The sequence below is a fragment of the Rhineura floridana genome, chromosome 5 (assembly GCF_030035675.1).
Source record: "Rhineura floridana isolate rRhiFlo1 chromosome 5, rRhiFlo1.hap2, whole genome shotgun sequence".
In the NCBI taxonomy this organism is placed as follows: Eukaryota; Metazoa; Chordata; class Lepidosauria; order Squamata; family Rhineuridae; genus Rhineura; species Rhineura floridana.
Window position 1 is genome coordinate 61691699 of NC_084484.1, and position 17112 is coordinate 61708810.

The 17112-nt window shown below is 43.4% G+C and overlaps 1 protein-coding gene across 3 annotated transcripts in view; it reads right to left on the reverse strand.

Moving 5' to 3' along the window:
• LOC133385830 (putative protein CRIPAK) overlaps nucleotides 1–17112 on the reverse strand; it is a 56287-nt gene that overhangs the window by 10519 nt on the left and 28656 nt on the right. Inside the window, exons 2-3 of one of the 3 annotated variants that reach the window (XM_061629411.1) lie at nucleotides 16357–16537; nucleotides 6134–6216 (exon numbers count right to left, since the gene is read on the reverse strand). The exons of 1 other annotated variant lie outside the window; for it this stretch is intronic. In XM_061629411.1, the coding sequence (XP_061485395.1) occupies nucleotides 16461–16537 (77 nt within the window). In that variant the 3' untranslated portion in view covers nucleotides 6134–6216; nucleotides 16357–16460. Of the gene's footprint in view, nucleotides 1–6133; nucleotides 6217–11335; nucleotides 11459–16356; nucleotides 16538–17112 lie in introns of those variants that run through there. One more of the 3 variants, XM_061629410.1, reaches the window with a different exon arrangement.

Consider the following 17112-nt stretch of genomic DNA (forward strand, 5'->3'; position numbering starts at 1 on the left):
GCCTGGCACAATAAACCCTAGAATTATTTGCCTGTAAGTTGGTAGGTTTCTGTTCCATCTGGAAGGGTTAGTATGTCTCTAGATTTCATCCTTTCCTGTAAAAGAAAATAGTTATAGCCATTTTTAAAATTTAAAATTTCCCAATAATGAATAGGGGGAAATGAAGCCGACTTGGCTGGAACCCAAGCCAAACCAGACAGCCTACAAAGCTCCTTGGATTGAGGTGGCCTGCAAAATGCTGAATCAACTCTTGGGTCAGTGCACACCCGTAGTGTAAATTGAACGAGATATCCAGACCACAAAAGGAAAAGGTACAATTCAGTTTTACTGAGGGCAAAGTGATGCACATGCCCACAAGGCTACAGTTCAAGACAAATGGCCACAAGCATTCAACCACAGCAGAGGATATAGTTGCTATTCAAAGATGGCTCACTGCAACCCAAAACACACTTTAAGCAAAGGGATATGGCCAGCCTTCTGGTGGAAGTGAGTCCTGAACCTTTTTTGTTCAGTCAAGGGCAAAGGTTCTTCAATGGTTGGCATATCGTCCTGCTGTCTGTTGTCCAGGGAGTGTTCTTCAAAGCCTTCTTTTCAACTGACACAACTGGAACTAACTGTGTCAGATATTCACATTTGCTTAACTTCTGCCTTCCTCTCCCTTTTATGCCCCCTTTTCTTTCCTTATGCTGGAATTATTGCCTCCCCTATACTTGCAAAAATTGACGGTTGACCTCGTGCTGCCCTTGCATTATTTCTTTAGGTGGTTCCTATGTGACATTATACCTGCATAAAACGTCTTTGTGGGTATCCATGTGAAAGAGGAATTCTCCTCAAAAGATTGAACAAAGCCATAATCTTTACCCCATTTTCCAGTATCCACTGATCATTTTGAATATCCTCCCATTGTTCTCTTGACTTTCCCCCCTCTCATATGCAGCACATCCCCTCATGCTCCTTCCAAATTCTGCCAATCCAGCATGGCCTCTCTTAATGTAGTTCAAATTTCAGCTTATCAGCTATCTGATCCAGACATGATCTTTCATGTCCCTCCAGTCCCTATATTGTTGTTAACAGTAAGTGTAAGCACAAAGCTGCACATGGATTCAGAGCAAACTCTTTGCTCAAGTGAGGCCAGCTTGACCAGGCCTTCACAAGGATGTGGGCACTGGGAGTGGGGACCTATGGCCCCTACTACACATGTCTGAATATGACTCATGTATTATTTGTCTGTAAGTAAGGGTGTTCAAGATCAGAGTTGTGTGTACTTTTGTGTGTGTCTTTTTACTCTAGTGACTTCTTTCCCAATTACTTTGTTTTGTTTAGATCATTCTTTTTATTGGTGTGCTCAGCATGGCATATGGAGCTTAGTGGTTTATTGTATTTACCCTGCAGCCAATTTGAAGTCAACCTCATCAATGGCGTAATTAGAAGAATGTACCGCATTTGAGTGGTAAACCCCAAGATTTATTTTTATTTTAGGAGTAATCAACATTTTATTATACCCTGATGGATGTAGTTATTCATACCATATACACAGTCCTATGCATCACAGCTCACTTTCTCTTTCAGTTTGCAATAGATCAATTATAATTCAAAGTTAATGCAGCAGAAACCTGCAAACTTGACTTGCTTCTGAACGTTATTCTACTGAGAGGTTCTGTCCTTTTGTAGCTGCTGGTGTTTTATGACATAGGTTATATAGTGAGCATATTTGTATGTCTAGATATTTTTAAAACATCTTTATTCTTACCAAAGCAATTTTCTACTACATTTTCCTGTGTAGAGAGTTGTTACAGGATTTGTGTACTAGCACACAAGTAAGTACAAAATATTAACAATCCTATGCATATTTATTCAGCAGTAAACCCAACTGAGTTTAATGAGGTGGGCAGAGCAATCCAACTTGTTGGAGGCCAGTGGGAGTGAAGCCAGTTGGGGGGGGGGAGCTGGCAGAAGGGGCTGGCACACCCAGCTGCTGCTTAGAGGTCTCATGGAGGGGAGGACACTGGCTATGCCGGAACAGCATGACAGAAGGAATGAAAATATATGTTTTCTTCCACCACTTCTTTTCCCAGTGTACTGGCTGCCACAATGGAAGGCTGCGGAAGAGAGCTGAATGGGACCGGATATCATGTAAGTCCCCCCCTTGTCTCCAACATGCCCCCCAAATGCCCCCCTTTCAGGCTTTCTGCTGGCTCCCCTTATGTTGGACTAGGCTTCCCCAGAGGACCCTTGGCTGAGCTGGTTGGGTCCCAAATCCCAGCTGGGGTGAGGGGCTTATGCCGGTGTAGTGAACCCAGTTGGCCCAGCCAGAGGTCCACCATATCTAATTCCCCTCAGCCTGGCATAACTAGCAGTTGGATTGCACCCTTATTCTCAAGCAAGAGTTTAATATTGTAGACTTCGTTATTCAAGATGGATAGAGATGTTACCACAGGAAGATGTATGGACTTGACCCCCATGTTTCATGCCTATATTTCTGGCCAATCCAATGGTTCAACACAATGAGTGACTATGCTATAAACAATTAAATGAGATCTGGTGTAGTACATTGGTTAGAGTATTGGGTTGGGACTTGGGAGATCTAGGCTCAAATCCCCTCTGAGCCATGCAGCTCATTGGGTTGACTTTCAGCCAGTCACCATATTCTATCCTAAGCAACCTCACAGTGTTGTTGTGAGGATAAAAGGTGGGAAGAACCATGTATGCCACCTTGAGTTAATGGGCAGGATAAAAAATATAAACAAATCAATGGCCTATGTACTAAGTATGCATGTCAAAAGCATAAATCCTGTTGCTGAAAAAGGAGTGACCTTTTGACCTGTCTTGAGAAAAAAGGCGAGTATGGTGGTGGTGGGGGGAGCCATGTCAGAGTGTGTAAGATAATGCATGTGTGGAGAAAGTGGATAGTGATAAGTCTTTCTCTCTTATAATACTAGAACCTGGACCCATCTGATGAAGCTGAATGTTGGAATGTTCAGGACACACAAAAGAAAGTACTTCACACAGCACATAGTTAAACTATAGAATTCACTCCGCAAGATCTAGTGATGGCTATCAACTTGGATGGATTTAAAAGGTGAAACAGATTCACAGCTAAGTTCTGCCTTCACTGCCATAGATAGTATTCCATAGTATGCCAAACTGCCGTTAGTACACTGTACTCATAAATGTATGTATTAATTTAAAAAGCCTATGTTTGCCCCCCCACTTTCATATGAATTAATCAAAGCTTTCACATCCAGAATTAACAAACACAAATGTCAGAGAATGCTTGTGTGACACACCCATCTACTCTGTCTCAGTAACCATCTATGTTCATGGCTAAGTGGTGTAAAATGTTGTGTACAACTGAATTTGTCACTTACTGTGAAAGAGAGAAAAATCAGTTTGCATGAAATTGACCTCTCTTCTCCAAATCAAAAATTCACTTCTAATAAATGGTATCATTTGTTTCCTTTATTAGCAAGATTAAAGCACATTTAGGCAAGCTGGTGCCCTCCAATTAAATGCAGATAAACATTCTTATGTAGTGTCATAGTTATGATGCAGAACTAATTAAAAAGCAAAGTGATGAATTACCATAGCACCTTCATCTTCACCATATAATATTAACCTTTAATTCTAGTGGTAGTTTCAAGGTGGAGTTAGGTAGCTAATGTGTGTTCAGTTTTATTTGTTTTACTCTAATTTATTGCACTAAGATAGCACCAAGGAAATAACTGACTTGAGATTCATTTTTAATATTTTCTCAAAAGTCAACTATATTATCAGGAATGAATATCCTGTTAATAGGTGCCTTTCCCAATACCGTGATGGCCTTTTACACACATGGAAACCTGAATGAAATGCTAGATGGCAGGGCTGGCACCAAAGGGCAGCCAGGTCAGGCCCTGGCTGAGGGGCCCCTGAAGGGCCCCTCCTTAGGGTGTGGGGGTAACTCTCCCCTTCTGCAATCCTCTGCAGGGTCGACTCCCGACCCTGCTGCAGATCGCAGAGATGGAGCTCCCAGCCCCCCCCCCCAGACTGTGTGGTCCCGCAGTGCCCACCTGCTCCACCTACCTCTCCTTCCTTTCTATGAATGCCGTGTGCTGCGCATGCAGCTGCCATTAACCAAGATGGCAGCAGAGTCTTCTGTAAGGGGCTCATGCCCCTAGCGCCATCTTGATTTATGGCAGGCATGTGTGCACATGCAGCATAGCGTGCATGCATGCCATCAACAAAAATGGCGGCAGGGGTATCAGCCCCTTACACAAGCCTCTGCTGCCATCTTGGTTGATGGCAGTGACCTGCGTGCCCAGCATGCAGGTCATTCACAGAAAGAGAGAAGAAGTAGGTGGAACAGTCCCACATGGTCTGTAGGGGGCATGGGGAGCAGGGGGCCCAGGGCAAGCTGGCACCCAAGGGTCCAGTCATGCCTGGTGCTGGCCCTGATAGATGGCATCAGCCTCCTGGGTTAGGGTGTGCCTCCACAGAACTTTTTACAGTGCTTACAAGCTGTGCTGTTCCAACATAATCATGTTTACTCTTTGTGGAAAACCTTTTGCCCATGAATGTAGCCCCAGAAATGTTAGAGGGCTTGTTCTTTAGCTGCTGATCAGGCGTGTGTAAACACGAAAGAGAAATCCACAAGAGAAATGCACCATACCATATTGTATCTGTGTTCCATAAAGGAAACCACATACCTTGAATAGGTTTTGATGTGCTAGGCCCCAAATCCATGCAAGTCTAATCTGCAGCACCAATACATTGGCTGCACATGTTTGGAACATCTGGATTTATCAAATATTTAAAAGAAGAATGTACTGGGTTAATTATAAATGAAGTGTTTGGGAATGTTGATGGAGAGTATTCAACGAGCCACCCTCAGTCTGTAAACTAAGATCAGATGAAAGGATAGAAGGGCTCTATGTCTGGTCTCTTTCTGGGCTTTAAACTTGCTACCCATAATGCTGTGAGTTCTCAGTTGCCAGCCTTCATAGAGCAACGTGAGCACAGAAAAATGTAGCAGTTGCATGCATTCACTGCTCTTGATTTTGTGTTGGATCAGGTTCAAAGGAGGGTTTGGGAATGCCCAATCTTTATAAAACTTGAAGAGCTGCCACCATCTCAGTCATTTGAAGAGGCCACTGAGAATGTATATGCCCAATGAAAGGACTCCAGCCTGCCTCCTCAAAGCAATTGTGATAATTGTGAGTTTTCAAACTCTCAATAGCACAGACAACTAAGTAGATACAGGAGGATAAGTGCAAATTAACTCTAGACACAGAATTAGGATAGTGAAATAGAATGAATTTAAGGTAATGAGAGTTTATACAGCATTTGAAAACTAGAAATGAAGAAAAGGTTTAACAGAAAATCATGCAAGTTTCTTATACCCTTAACCTAAGATATTGGTCCTGTTAAGTGAGTCCTTTGTTTTGTTGTTATATGCCTTCGAGTCAATTATGACTTATGGCGACCCCATGAATCAGCTATCTCCAATAGCATCTGTTATAAACCACCATGTTCAGATCTTATAAGTTCAGGTCTGTGGCTTTCTTTATGGAATTAATACATCTCTTGTTAGGTCTTCCTCTTTAATTTGTTCTAACACCCAATTATTTGTCTTTTTCGCAGTCCATGGTATGCGCAAAGCTCTCTTCTAACACCACATTTCAAATGAGTTGATTTTTCTCTTATCCACCTTTTTCACTGTTCAACTTTCACATCCATACATAGAGATCGGGAATACCATGGTCTGAATGATCCTGACTTTAGTGTTCAGTGATACATCTTTGCATTTGAGGACCTTTTCTAGTTCTCTCACAGCTGCCCTCCCCAGTCCTAGCCTTCTTCTGATTTCTTGTCTATTGCCTCCATTTTGGTTAATGACTGTGTGGAGGTATTGATAATCCTTTGCTGCCCTGGGCTCCTGCTGGGAGGAAGGCTGAGATATAAATCAAATAATAAATAAATAATAAATAAGTTCAGTGTTCTCGTTGTCAATTTTAAAGTTACATAAATCTTCTGTTGTCATTACTTTAGTCTTCTTGCCTTTCAGCTGTAGTCCTGCTTTCGTGCTTTTCACTTTAATTTTTATCAGCATTTGTTTCAAATCATTACTGGTTTCTGCTAGTAGTATGGTATCGTCTGGATATCTTAAATTATTGATATTTCTCCCTCTAATTTTCACACCTCCTTCATCTTCATCCAATCCCACTTTCTGTATGACATCTGCATTTAGATGAAACAAATAGGTTGATAAAATACACCCCTGTCTCACACCCTTTGCATAATGGATCCTAAAGATGGAGTAACACATCCCAGCCATGGGCATCCACAGGATTTTTTCCCAGGAGGCAGCAGGATAGTTTCTCACAAAAAAGGAAGAATAGCATCTGTACATTTTGCCTCATATCTCAGGTTCTACAGATGCGAGAAACTTACTCTTTTTCTTAAATGAAACTGAGAATCTGGGGATTATGATTCATTTTGGGAAGGGCAGTTGCCTTTCCCCGTGAATGCCCTTGATGCCAGCAAATCATGCTGGTCTCCCTAGAATCCCTGAACAAAGGAAAGTTCTTCTTTAAACAGAGGAACATTTCCTATTTCAGTCTTCGGTGGACTTGGTAACTCCTTTAATCATTGGTCGAGTGGGAAGAGATTAACTAAATGAGGGGAGAGAAACACATGTGTATAATGCATTAAAGCAAGATACATTGCTGCATGTATGAACAGAGTCTTCCCTAGCAGTGGCACTCCACCTTGCACACTGTGATTGTTCTGTTCTTCTACCCCCACATCCCTTCAGTGCACCTAGGCTTGATTTCAAACAGCTTGTGTGGGTGAGGAGGCAAATAACTTCACTATCTCCTCCAGCCTCCTCACTCCACCTTTTAAAATGTCCCACAATGCTCCAGAGTGATGCTATGTGCTGTACACGTGCCACCCATCGTCAAGCAGCTGCTGGGCTTGAAGAAAGGCGAGTAGAACGGGCAGGAGGAGAAGTGGTGCGCGAAGGTGGTCAAGAGCCTGGTGAAGAAGCTCAAGAAGACCGGGCAGCTGGATGAGCTGGAGAAAGCCATCACCACCTACAGCGTCAACACCAAGTGCATCACCATCCCCAGGTAGCTGCCTCCTTTCGCCTTGCATCCGATGACTGAGCCTAGCTTAGAAACGGAAGTCTCACAAATGGGGTCCAATCCCAACAGTCTGCTGGGACTGGAACAGAGTAAACTTTGTCTGAGAGAGACTCTAAGCATGGAATATTGTGTGCTGGCAAAGACAGAGTGTGATCCATTTTAAATTCACTTGTTCAAAATTTTTCTTGGACATTTGTTTTTCTTAATGATGTTATGTTATTTAGTTTAATTTTTGTAAATTGTATTGCTTTTATTGATGTATTTTTATACTTGTGTTATTTTTCTTTGTAAGCCGCCTTGAGGGCCTTTGGCCAAAAGGCAGGGTATAAATAACAACAACAACAACAACAATAATAATAATACAGAGTGCCAGGACAGCAAATAAATAAATAAGGACCAGGATGGGCATAAACAGTGGGCCCTGGTAACAGCCCAAGCATGCCAGGTGCTGATGCCCTCCCCAGTACTTAGAACTAATGGCAATAATGAATCCCAGCAGCCCAGCCTAAATTCTTTTTTTTGATGTTATTAGAAATTATCATAAAAATAATGCATTTAAGACTTTCAACCTTTTTACACAAAAAAGAAAACAAACTACATTATGCATTACATATATTACTTACATGAAGGGAGGTTAGAGGAATACACAATTTACCATTTATTTAATTTTCATTAAATTCTGAGACTACATCCTGAACTGACTCTTGAATTATGCCTTGTTCTGAGAATTTTATTTTTAAAAAAGAATGGAGAAGAAAAGTTATTGCATATTCAAAGCCACTGGTGTGTCATGATGCTAACTGATGAATCTATTATTCAGTGACTATTTAGTATGACACTTCAAGTGATGTGATAAAGTACTGGGGCTACACCTTATTTTAAGATTCCTTATTAACAATTGCCATTAACCACAAGGAGTATGGCACTTTGGGAGAATACATTTTTTTAAAAAGCAACTTGAATAACTAATTTGTTTTCCAAAACAGCAAGACAAGAAAACTTAACTATAGGGAATCCTTTGCTGTCTTACATTTATTTGCTGTGGACTACAATTACGTTAAAAGATTGGGAAAGCTACTAGATATTGCCAAAAGATTGAAAGGAAATGCTGTCCGTCCGTCCATCCGTCCGTCCGTCCGTCTATTTATTTATTGCCTTTGTATACTGCCCCATAGTCAAAGCTCTCAGGGCTGTTTACAACAATTAAAAACATTAAAAACAAATATACAAATTTCAAAACATATTTTTAAAAAGCAATTTACAAACATAAATGCCTGGGAGAAGAGAAGAGGAAAATCTTGACCTGGCGCTGAAAAGATAACAGTGTTGGTGCCAGGCATACCTCATCAGGGAGATCATTCCAAAATTTGGGGGCCAAGACCCTCTCCCTTGTTGCCATCCTCCAAGCTTACCTTGGAGTAGGCACCCAGAGGAGGACCTTTGATATTGAGCGTAGTGTACGGGTGGGTTCGTGTCGGGAGAGACGTTCCATCAGGTATTGTGGTCCCAAGCCATGTAAGGCTTTATAGGTTAAAACCAGCACCTTGAATCGAGCTCAGAAACATACAGGCAGCCAATGCAAGCAGGCCAGAATCGGTTTTATATGTTCGAACTGTCTGGTGCCTCTTACCAATCTGGCCGCTGCATTTTGCATAAGCTGCAGTTTCTGAACCGTCTTCAAAGGCAGCCCCACGTAGAGTGCATTGCAGTAATCTAACTTGGAGGTTACCAGAGCATGGACAACTGAAGCCAGGTTATCCCTGTCCAGATAGGGGCGTAGCTCAGCCACCAACCGAAGTTGTTAGAAGCAGGGGCATCACCAGTGGGGTGCGAGTGGTGCGGAGTGCACCCGGGTGACACCATGGAGGGGGTGACACCAGAGCTGCCCGGTCCCGCCCCTAGGCTGCGGCATGGAAGAAGCAGGGCAGGCCGCAGGTGGATGCCATGGATGGCGGAGAGCTGAGCTGCCTGGTCTGCGCGGCGCGTGCACTAACACATCATCGGAGGCAGGATGCACACCCCCGTGCAGCACCCCTACCTCTCTACAGTAGTTTTTACCATTGCCCTTACTTAAGATGGCGGCCGCAGTTTCCCTAAGGGGGAATGAAGCCTCTGCCGCCATCTTTGTTGATGGCACACGTGCGTGCTACACACGCACATCTCTGCCATCAACTAAGATGGCGGCAGCGGCTTCAGTACCTTAGGGAAACTGCGGCCACCATCTTAAGTAAGGGCAATGGTGAACACTACTGTAGACAGGTAAGGGGGCCGCGTGGGGGTGCAAGGAGGGTGCGGATCGCAGAAGAATGAAGCTCATGGGCCACTGTTTAACCCCTGACCTAGAGAATCTACCAACCATCACAAGCACCACATAGTTATTAGTCATCATGGTTTCGTATAGAAGTTTGGAATTCTGTGGACTGATCCTCCTGGTAGCTCAAAAACTACATGACAGATAAATATCTGGTTCTTGCATTGTTTTCTGTTTTACCATTTATTCTTATTTTTCTGATTATTGCTATTTTAGTGAGGTCTTATTTTTATCGCTTACTGCTATTTATATTGTAGTGTGATTTTGTATTTGCTTTGTTTATTTATTTGCTTATTTTGTATTGATTTTTTACAGTGTAATCCAATCCTATCCATATCTACTTGGACGTAAGTCCCTTTGAGTGCAATGGGGCTTTCTCCCAAGCTTGCAGCAAAGAACTGCAGCCCTAATGTGTTTTATTATTTGGTTTCTTAGTAGCTTTGTTTATTTGATAAAGAGAAAGCAGGCTATACTTTTCAAATTAAATAATAATAAATAATAAAAAGTATCATAACTGTCAATGGCTGTGATTATATTTATTTATTATATGATTTATATCCCGCCCTTCCTCCCAGTAGGAGCCCAGGGCGGCAAACAAAAGCACTAAAAGCACTTTAAAACATCATAAAAGCAGACTTTAAAATATATTAAAACATCTTTGAAAATAATTTTTAAAAGCTTTGAAAAAACATCTTTTTTTAAAAAAAGAAAAGGCTTAAAAACATATTAAAAAGCAATTCCACCACAGACTCAGACTGGGATAAGGTCTCAACTTAAAAGAACAAGTTGAAAGAACAAGTTCCTTATCACTTGAGGCTGTAGTTCTCTGCACACTTTTGAGTAAGCCCCATTGAATACATTGGGACTTGCTTCTGAGTAAACAAACATCGGATTGCACTATAAATATATTTACAAATTGTGTAATTCATAAACATATTTGAGAGTCATGTTTATATAAATATTTCTTCATACTGCGTCCCAATAAGTATTTGATTTCACGCTACGGTCGTAGATGTTTTTTCCCTCTACATTTTAACTGTGCCCTTCTTCCTGGGGGTGGTCATGGTTCTCCATTGTTTTCATCCTGAGGGGAGGATAGGCTGAGAGATGGTGAGTAGCACATTTAGGGTCTCTTCACCTTCCCCCCCTTTTTTTATTTATTTGTATTTATTTTATATTTCTCCAATATCTTCCCCTGGCTGTTTTTATGTATTTTAAATATTTTTAGATTAAATAAATGGGAAATCATAATTGTGAACCTCCCTAAAAACAATTTACCTATCCTTATGTTTTGGCAAAGTGATGCTGTGAAGGCATGCTGGTAGAACAAGAGACCATGTTTGAGGCATGTTATAAGGTGTTTGAGGACTTTGTCACACTACTTTTTGAGACCTGTAGATTCATGTTGGAAATAACACATGCACGTATTAAGTGGTGGCTTGGGTGCTGTTTTTTCAGTCTACGCTGCATGCGTAGGGAAGGTGATACATCATCTGGCAGCTAGCTTCATAACGTGAGAATGAAAAACATTTGGATCACCATTCACTTGTTTACGTTTCTCACTATTGAGACCACTTCATATATTAATTTTTCATACACAGAAATTTAATCTTTGTATAGGAAAAAGTATTTTGTAAAATGTGAAGGACAGTGGCTGCCCAGTCAGTATAACCACTGTACAAGATCTACTCAGCCACTGTAATTACGTTTTTGTTTTGAGTGCCCTTTTGTCTGGGTCTTGGTTCAGGTGCATATCCAACTTTGATGTGCTTATGGAAGGGGTGTGCAAGTAGTGCCCCCCCAAGTGTGGAGGCTTGGACAAATTGTGTTATGGAAAACCAAAGTGAAAGTACATATTTGGGAATGCCATCATTGTAATCCTAAACACTTTTAATAAATAATATCCAACTTGCACGTCACAAAATATATTACGGTCATGTCCATAAGCACCAGGAGAGTAGTGGCCCGGGGGTCTTAGTCCCTCTGCTTTTTCGGGAGCAGGGTCTCTATGTCTCCAAGCATCCTACAGTCAGCATGAAAAGGGAGTGTGTTAGTCACTGAGAAGAGTCTTCTAATATGCATGCTTCCTTGCCTTTCCTGCTGATTGGAGCTAATCAGAGTGAAGGGAGGTGAGTCAGCCACTGAGAAGACTCTTCTCAGTTGCTAACGTTCTCCACTTTCATGCTGATTGGCTCCTAGAGATGTTTGTTGTGAGAGAATGCATTAACAAAGATCTCATTCTTAATCCAAGAGTAAAAAAGGGTGTATGTGGCTGCAACTATCATGAAGGGACTCTGCACTTCTGAATTTTCTACTAAACAACTGATAAATACCTATGTAACTTTGTGTCTGGAGACTTATTATTAAGAATCACTTTCCATAATTGTAAGGAGGTATGTCCACACGCATGCATCCCAGGCACCTAAATGAGGGATGAGAGCAGCATAGGGACATAAGCAGATGTCTTATACCAGGGGTTCCCAAACGTTTCTTCTACATAGATCACATGAAAATTGCTGAGGGTCTGAAAGTATCTGAAAATTTACTATGGGTATATGCAAGATAATTAACTCCCATTAGTGATAAGAGCAAGAATTTGGGCTGTGTGTATGATATTTAATTTAAAGGTGTAATTTAAATTTTGCTAGTTGTTTATGTCACTACTATTGCCATTACATTCAGTGATATATGGGAATTACGATTTACGAGTAACATTAGTACAAAAAACATTACTAAGGGTTCTGTATGGTCTGGTATGGGAGGAGGTCCATGGGGGTGACACCATGAGTTACCGCACCGGGTGACACCAACCCTAGTGACGCCACTGGGTAGAAGGCACTCCGTGCCACTGAGGCTATCTGAGCCTCAAGTGACAGAGATGGTTCTAGGAGAACCCCCAAGCTATGAATCTGATCCTTCAGGGGGAGTGCAGCCCCATCCAGGACAGGTTGGACATCCACCATCTGTCAGAAGAACCACCCACAAGCAGCATCTCAGTCTTGTCTGGATTGAGCCTCAGTTTATTAGCCCTCATCCAGTCCATTGTCGCAGCCAGGCACTGGTTCAGCACATTGACAGCCTCACCTGAAGAAGATGAAAAGGAGAAATAGAGCTGTGTGTCATCAGCATACTGATGGCAATGCACTCCAAAGCTCCGGATGACCGCACTCAATGGTTTCATGTAGATGTTGAACAGCATGGGGGACAGAACTTACCCCTGTGGAACCCCATACTGGAGAATCCAGGGTGTCGAGCAATGTTCCCCAAGCACCACTTTCTGGAGCCGACCCGTCAAGTAGGAGCGGAACCAGCGCCATGCAGTCCCTCCCACTCCCAACTCAGCCAGTCTTCCCAGAAGGATACCATGGTCAATGGTATCGAAAGCCGCTGAGAGATCAAGGAGAATCAACAGAGTTACACTCCCCCTGTCTCTCTCCCAACAGAGGTCATCATACAGGGCGACCAAGGCTGTTTCCATGCCAAAACCAGGCCTGAAACCCGACTGAAATGGATCCAGATAATCGGTCTCATCCAAGAGTGTCTGGAGCTGGCCTGCCACCACTCATTCCAGGACCTTGCCCAGCCTATAGCTATCAAGATTTTCTAGGTCCAGGGAGGGTCTCTTCAGGAGTGGTCTCACTACTGCCTCTTTCAGGCAGCCAGGGACCACCCCCCTCTCGCAGAGAGGCATTAATCACTTCCCTGGCCCAGCCGGCTGTTCCATCCCTGCTAGCTTTTATTAGCCAAGAAGGGCAAGGATCCAGCACAGAAGTGGTTGCATGAACCTGTCCAAGCACCTTGTCAACGTCCTCAAGCTGTATCAACTGAAACTCATCCAAAAAATCAGGACAAGGCTGTGCTCTAGATGCACCGCTTGTTTCACCTGCTGTAACACTGGCGTCTAAGTCCTGGTGGATGCTAAAGATTTTATCCTGGAAGTGCCTAGTAAATCCATTACAGCAGGCCTCAGATGGTTCTACCATGTCCTTGGGGCCAGCGTGTAATAGCCCCTGGACAATTCTGAAGAGCTCCGCTGGGCAGCAGATTGATGCTTTGATAATGGCAGCAAAATATTGGTTTTTTTGCTGCCCTCACTGCCCCTAAATACAGCTTACCATAAGCACCTACCAGTGTGTAATTGCATCCACCAGGAGTTCGTCTCCATCTGCACTCAAGCCGTCTCCGATATTGTTTCATTGCTCTCAGCTCTGGGGTATACTATGGAGCCGTACGAGCTCTACACAGGAGAGGGCACTCAGGAGCAATCATGTCAACCGCCCGGGTCATTTCTGTATTCCACAGTTCAACCAGGATTTCGACAGAAGCGCCAGCCCTATCAGCTGGAAAACTCCCCAGAGCCCTTTGGAAACCTTCTGGATCCATTAGTCTCTTGTAGGTGGACCAACTTAATAGGTCCCCCACCCTTGCAGAGGGGAAAAGCTGCTGTAAGTCTAAACTTCAGCAAGCAGTGATCTGTCCATGACAGAGGGACTGATGCAAGGCCCCCCACATTCAGATCATCATCTCCATGTCCAGTTGCAAAAACCAAGTCTAGAGTATGCCCTGCTACATGTGTTGGGCCAATGGCATATTGGGACAGTCCCATGGTTGTCATGGAGACCTTGAAATCCTGAGCAACCCCCGATTAGGTGGCCTCAGCATGGATGTTGACATCCCCCAGAACCAACAGTCTGGGGGATCTCAACAGTGCACCCGAGACCACCTCCGTCAGCTCAGCTAGGGAGTCTGTTTGGCAGTGAGGTGGGCGGTACACCAACAGAATCCCCAGTCTGTCCCGCTGACCCAACACAAGGTGCAAACACTCCAGACCAGTAGCCACACGGACAGGGTGCTTTCAGAGGGAGATGGAGCTCCTTTAGACCACAGCAACCCCCCCTCCCCGACCCTCAGGACTACCCTGATGCTGGACCAGGTACCCTGGCGGACATAGCTGGGAGAGACTGACTTCTCCCTGCTCACCCACCCAGGTCTCGGTTATATATGCCAGGTCAGCTGCCTGATCCACAATTAAATCATGAATGAGGGAGATCTTATTATGCACCAATATGGCATTTAGGAGCAGCATCCGGAGGCCTGAGAGCTGGCTGATAGGGCAACCAACAAAACTGCGGGTGTGGGGAGGACTGGAACTAGGCAGAGCCGTTAACTGCCTGGGCCGCATTCCCCTTACCTGGCAAGTCCTCCTCACAAGGCCGTATCTCCCTCTACCCGTCACTACACTACAACTGGGGCCCCCTCAAGTCTCCCCGCTTGGCTGTGCGTCCTCTCTGTCAGGCACATAACTCAAGACCCTCAAAAAAGCCAGGCAATTTGCAAGGACCTATTTTTTAGACTGCCCTTGTTCTTTCATTCCTTTTTAAGCAGTCGCACAAGGCTAGTCCTACCACTGGGTAGAGCAAGGCAGGTGGATTCTAGGGATGATGGTGGCAGGTAGGGACTGGCAAATCTGTCAGTTTTGTTTTCTCTCTGTTTCTCATTCTTCCAGTCTTAAGTTCAGTACACATTTCGGTAGCAGTTTGTTTGTTTTTTAAAAAAGTCCTCATCAGCATTTTAACGTGTATTTCTCCTAATATACATGTTCTTGTAAGCAATATCCCCCATTGCAATGCACTGCAATTTTGTTACTTCATAAATAAATGCATTTTATACACTCTACCCTAGTATATGCATTTTGTACACATTGCCATGCATTGCAAAATGCTGAGAAGTGCAAACTTTGAAGGATGGATGTGTTTCAGTTTGCTTATTTTTTTGAGCATTGCAAATTAGGTAGGTTCACTTTCAAATGTGAACTGAACTGCATTTCTCCTCCCTCCTTAGTGGCAGCCCCTATCTGCCCTCCCCCCGAGCTGTTCTAAACCACCTGAGATCAGTGGAGACTGGTGGCTCCGATGTCAGTGGTGCAGTGAATCCGATCCAGGTTTTAGTCTGAACTTTCAAGGAGCTGTCCAAAGTGCCGAAACCTCCCAAAATAGGTTCAACACCTTGGATAGCTCCTTGAAAGTTTGGACTAGAATCCAGAGTGGATTCACTGCCTCATTTCATCAGAGTCACCATTCTCCGCTGCCTGAGATGTTACCTCAGTTACTGTGATGCTTAATTAATGCTGGCTTATACTGTTTGTCAAAGCTGAAAGTTGTTTGTTTGTTTGTTGAAGCTGAAAGACCTCCTCCTTCCATATAGACCCTCTCAGATGTTGAGATCAACAGAAGGGCTCCTTTTGATAGTTCCGCCACCCTTGGAAGTTTGGGGGATGTTAGCCTGGGAGAGGGCACTCTCAGTGGCAGTCCCTAAGCTGTGGAACTCCCTCCTTACCAACGTGCATCTAGCAACTTCATTGGACAACTTTTGGTGAATGATGAATATGCACCTCTTTGCACTGGCCTTTGACACCTGAGATGTATATTTTTAAGACCCACCCTATTTTCTGTGATGTTGTTTAGGTTGCTTTTAACTGTTTTTAATTATGTGTTTTAAATCTGGTATAACACACCCTGGGACCTTTGGGTGAGAAATTCTGATTCTAATTCTAATAATTCCAATTCCAATTCCAACAACAACAACAAGAATAATAAAACAGCCTTCTTCTACAGGAAGGATCAGTGAACATGATGACGGGAGCTGTAGTCCAAAATATCTGAAGGCTGGTGAAAAACTAAGCAACCAAAGCAAGTGTTTGTGGACTAGTGCACAGCACTTGCTTTGGTTACCTAGGGATCCCCAATCAAGCTGAATCACTTTTCTTATTCATAAATGGCAAGTATTCAAATCATTAGGCTGAAATTTGCAAGGTTATCTAACCAATTTGGATGAACATACTTGTTTAGCCTGGAATAAATATTGGCCACAACTCAAGTCCCCTATGACTTGATGCAAAGGCTGTCTAAATTGACAACAAACCTTAGCCAATATTTGAGCATCTGAGTTTCTTCAAAACAGCTTATCAAATCAAGCACGTAGGAGACCCAGGAAGGGTGGGTGGTGGGGGGAAGAGAGATGTGTCACTATTCCTTGAAATCATTAAGAAAGTTGATCACAGGCGTTATCACAGTGAAGATGAACATCCCTCCTGCCCAGCCATCTGGATGGGGAATAGAAAGCAGTAAATCAGAAAAGTGAAAATTTTAGTAAATGTTCCGTCATCAATTTTCAGAAAGTGCTAATAACAACCATAAATTCAGATGCCAAAATTAAATCTTGCTTGCAGTCTGTGCCACTCTTTCTCTCAAAGCATCCAGGAGAGTGCTCTTCAGTTGAACCTGAGCTTTGAAAGCTTTGAAACCTAACACCACTGAAAGCTATGAAAAAGCCTGAGCATCAATTCATGCCCTGTTAATCAATTAGGAGAACTGAGGGCTTCTTATCCTACAGAGTATAATAATGGTTCAGGGCACTTATCCTCCATGGCACAGAGTGGTAAGTTGTGGTAATGCAGCCGAAGCTCTGCTCACGGCCAGAGTTCGATTCCAGCGAAAGGAGGAAGTCGAATCTCCGGTAAAAGGAGTCGAGGTCCACTCAGCCTTCCATCCATCTGTGGTCGGTAAAATGAGTACCCGGCATATGCTGGGGGGTAAAGAAAGGCCGGGGACGAAACTGGTAATCCCACCCCGTATATATGGTCTGCCTAGTAAACGTCGCAAGATGTCACCCTAAGAG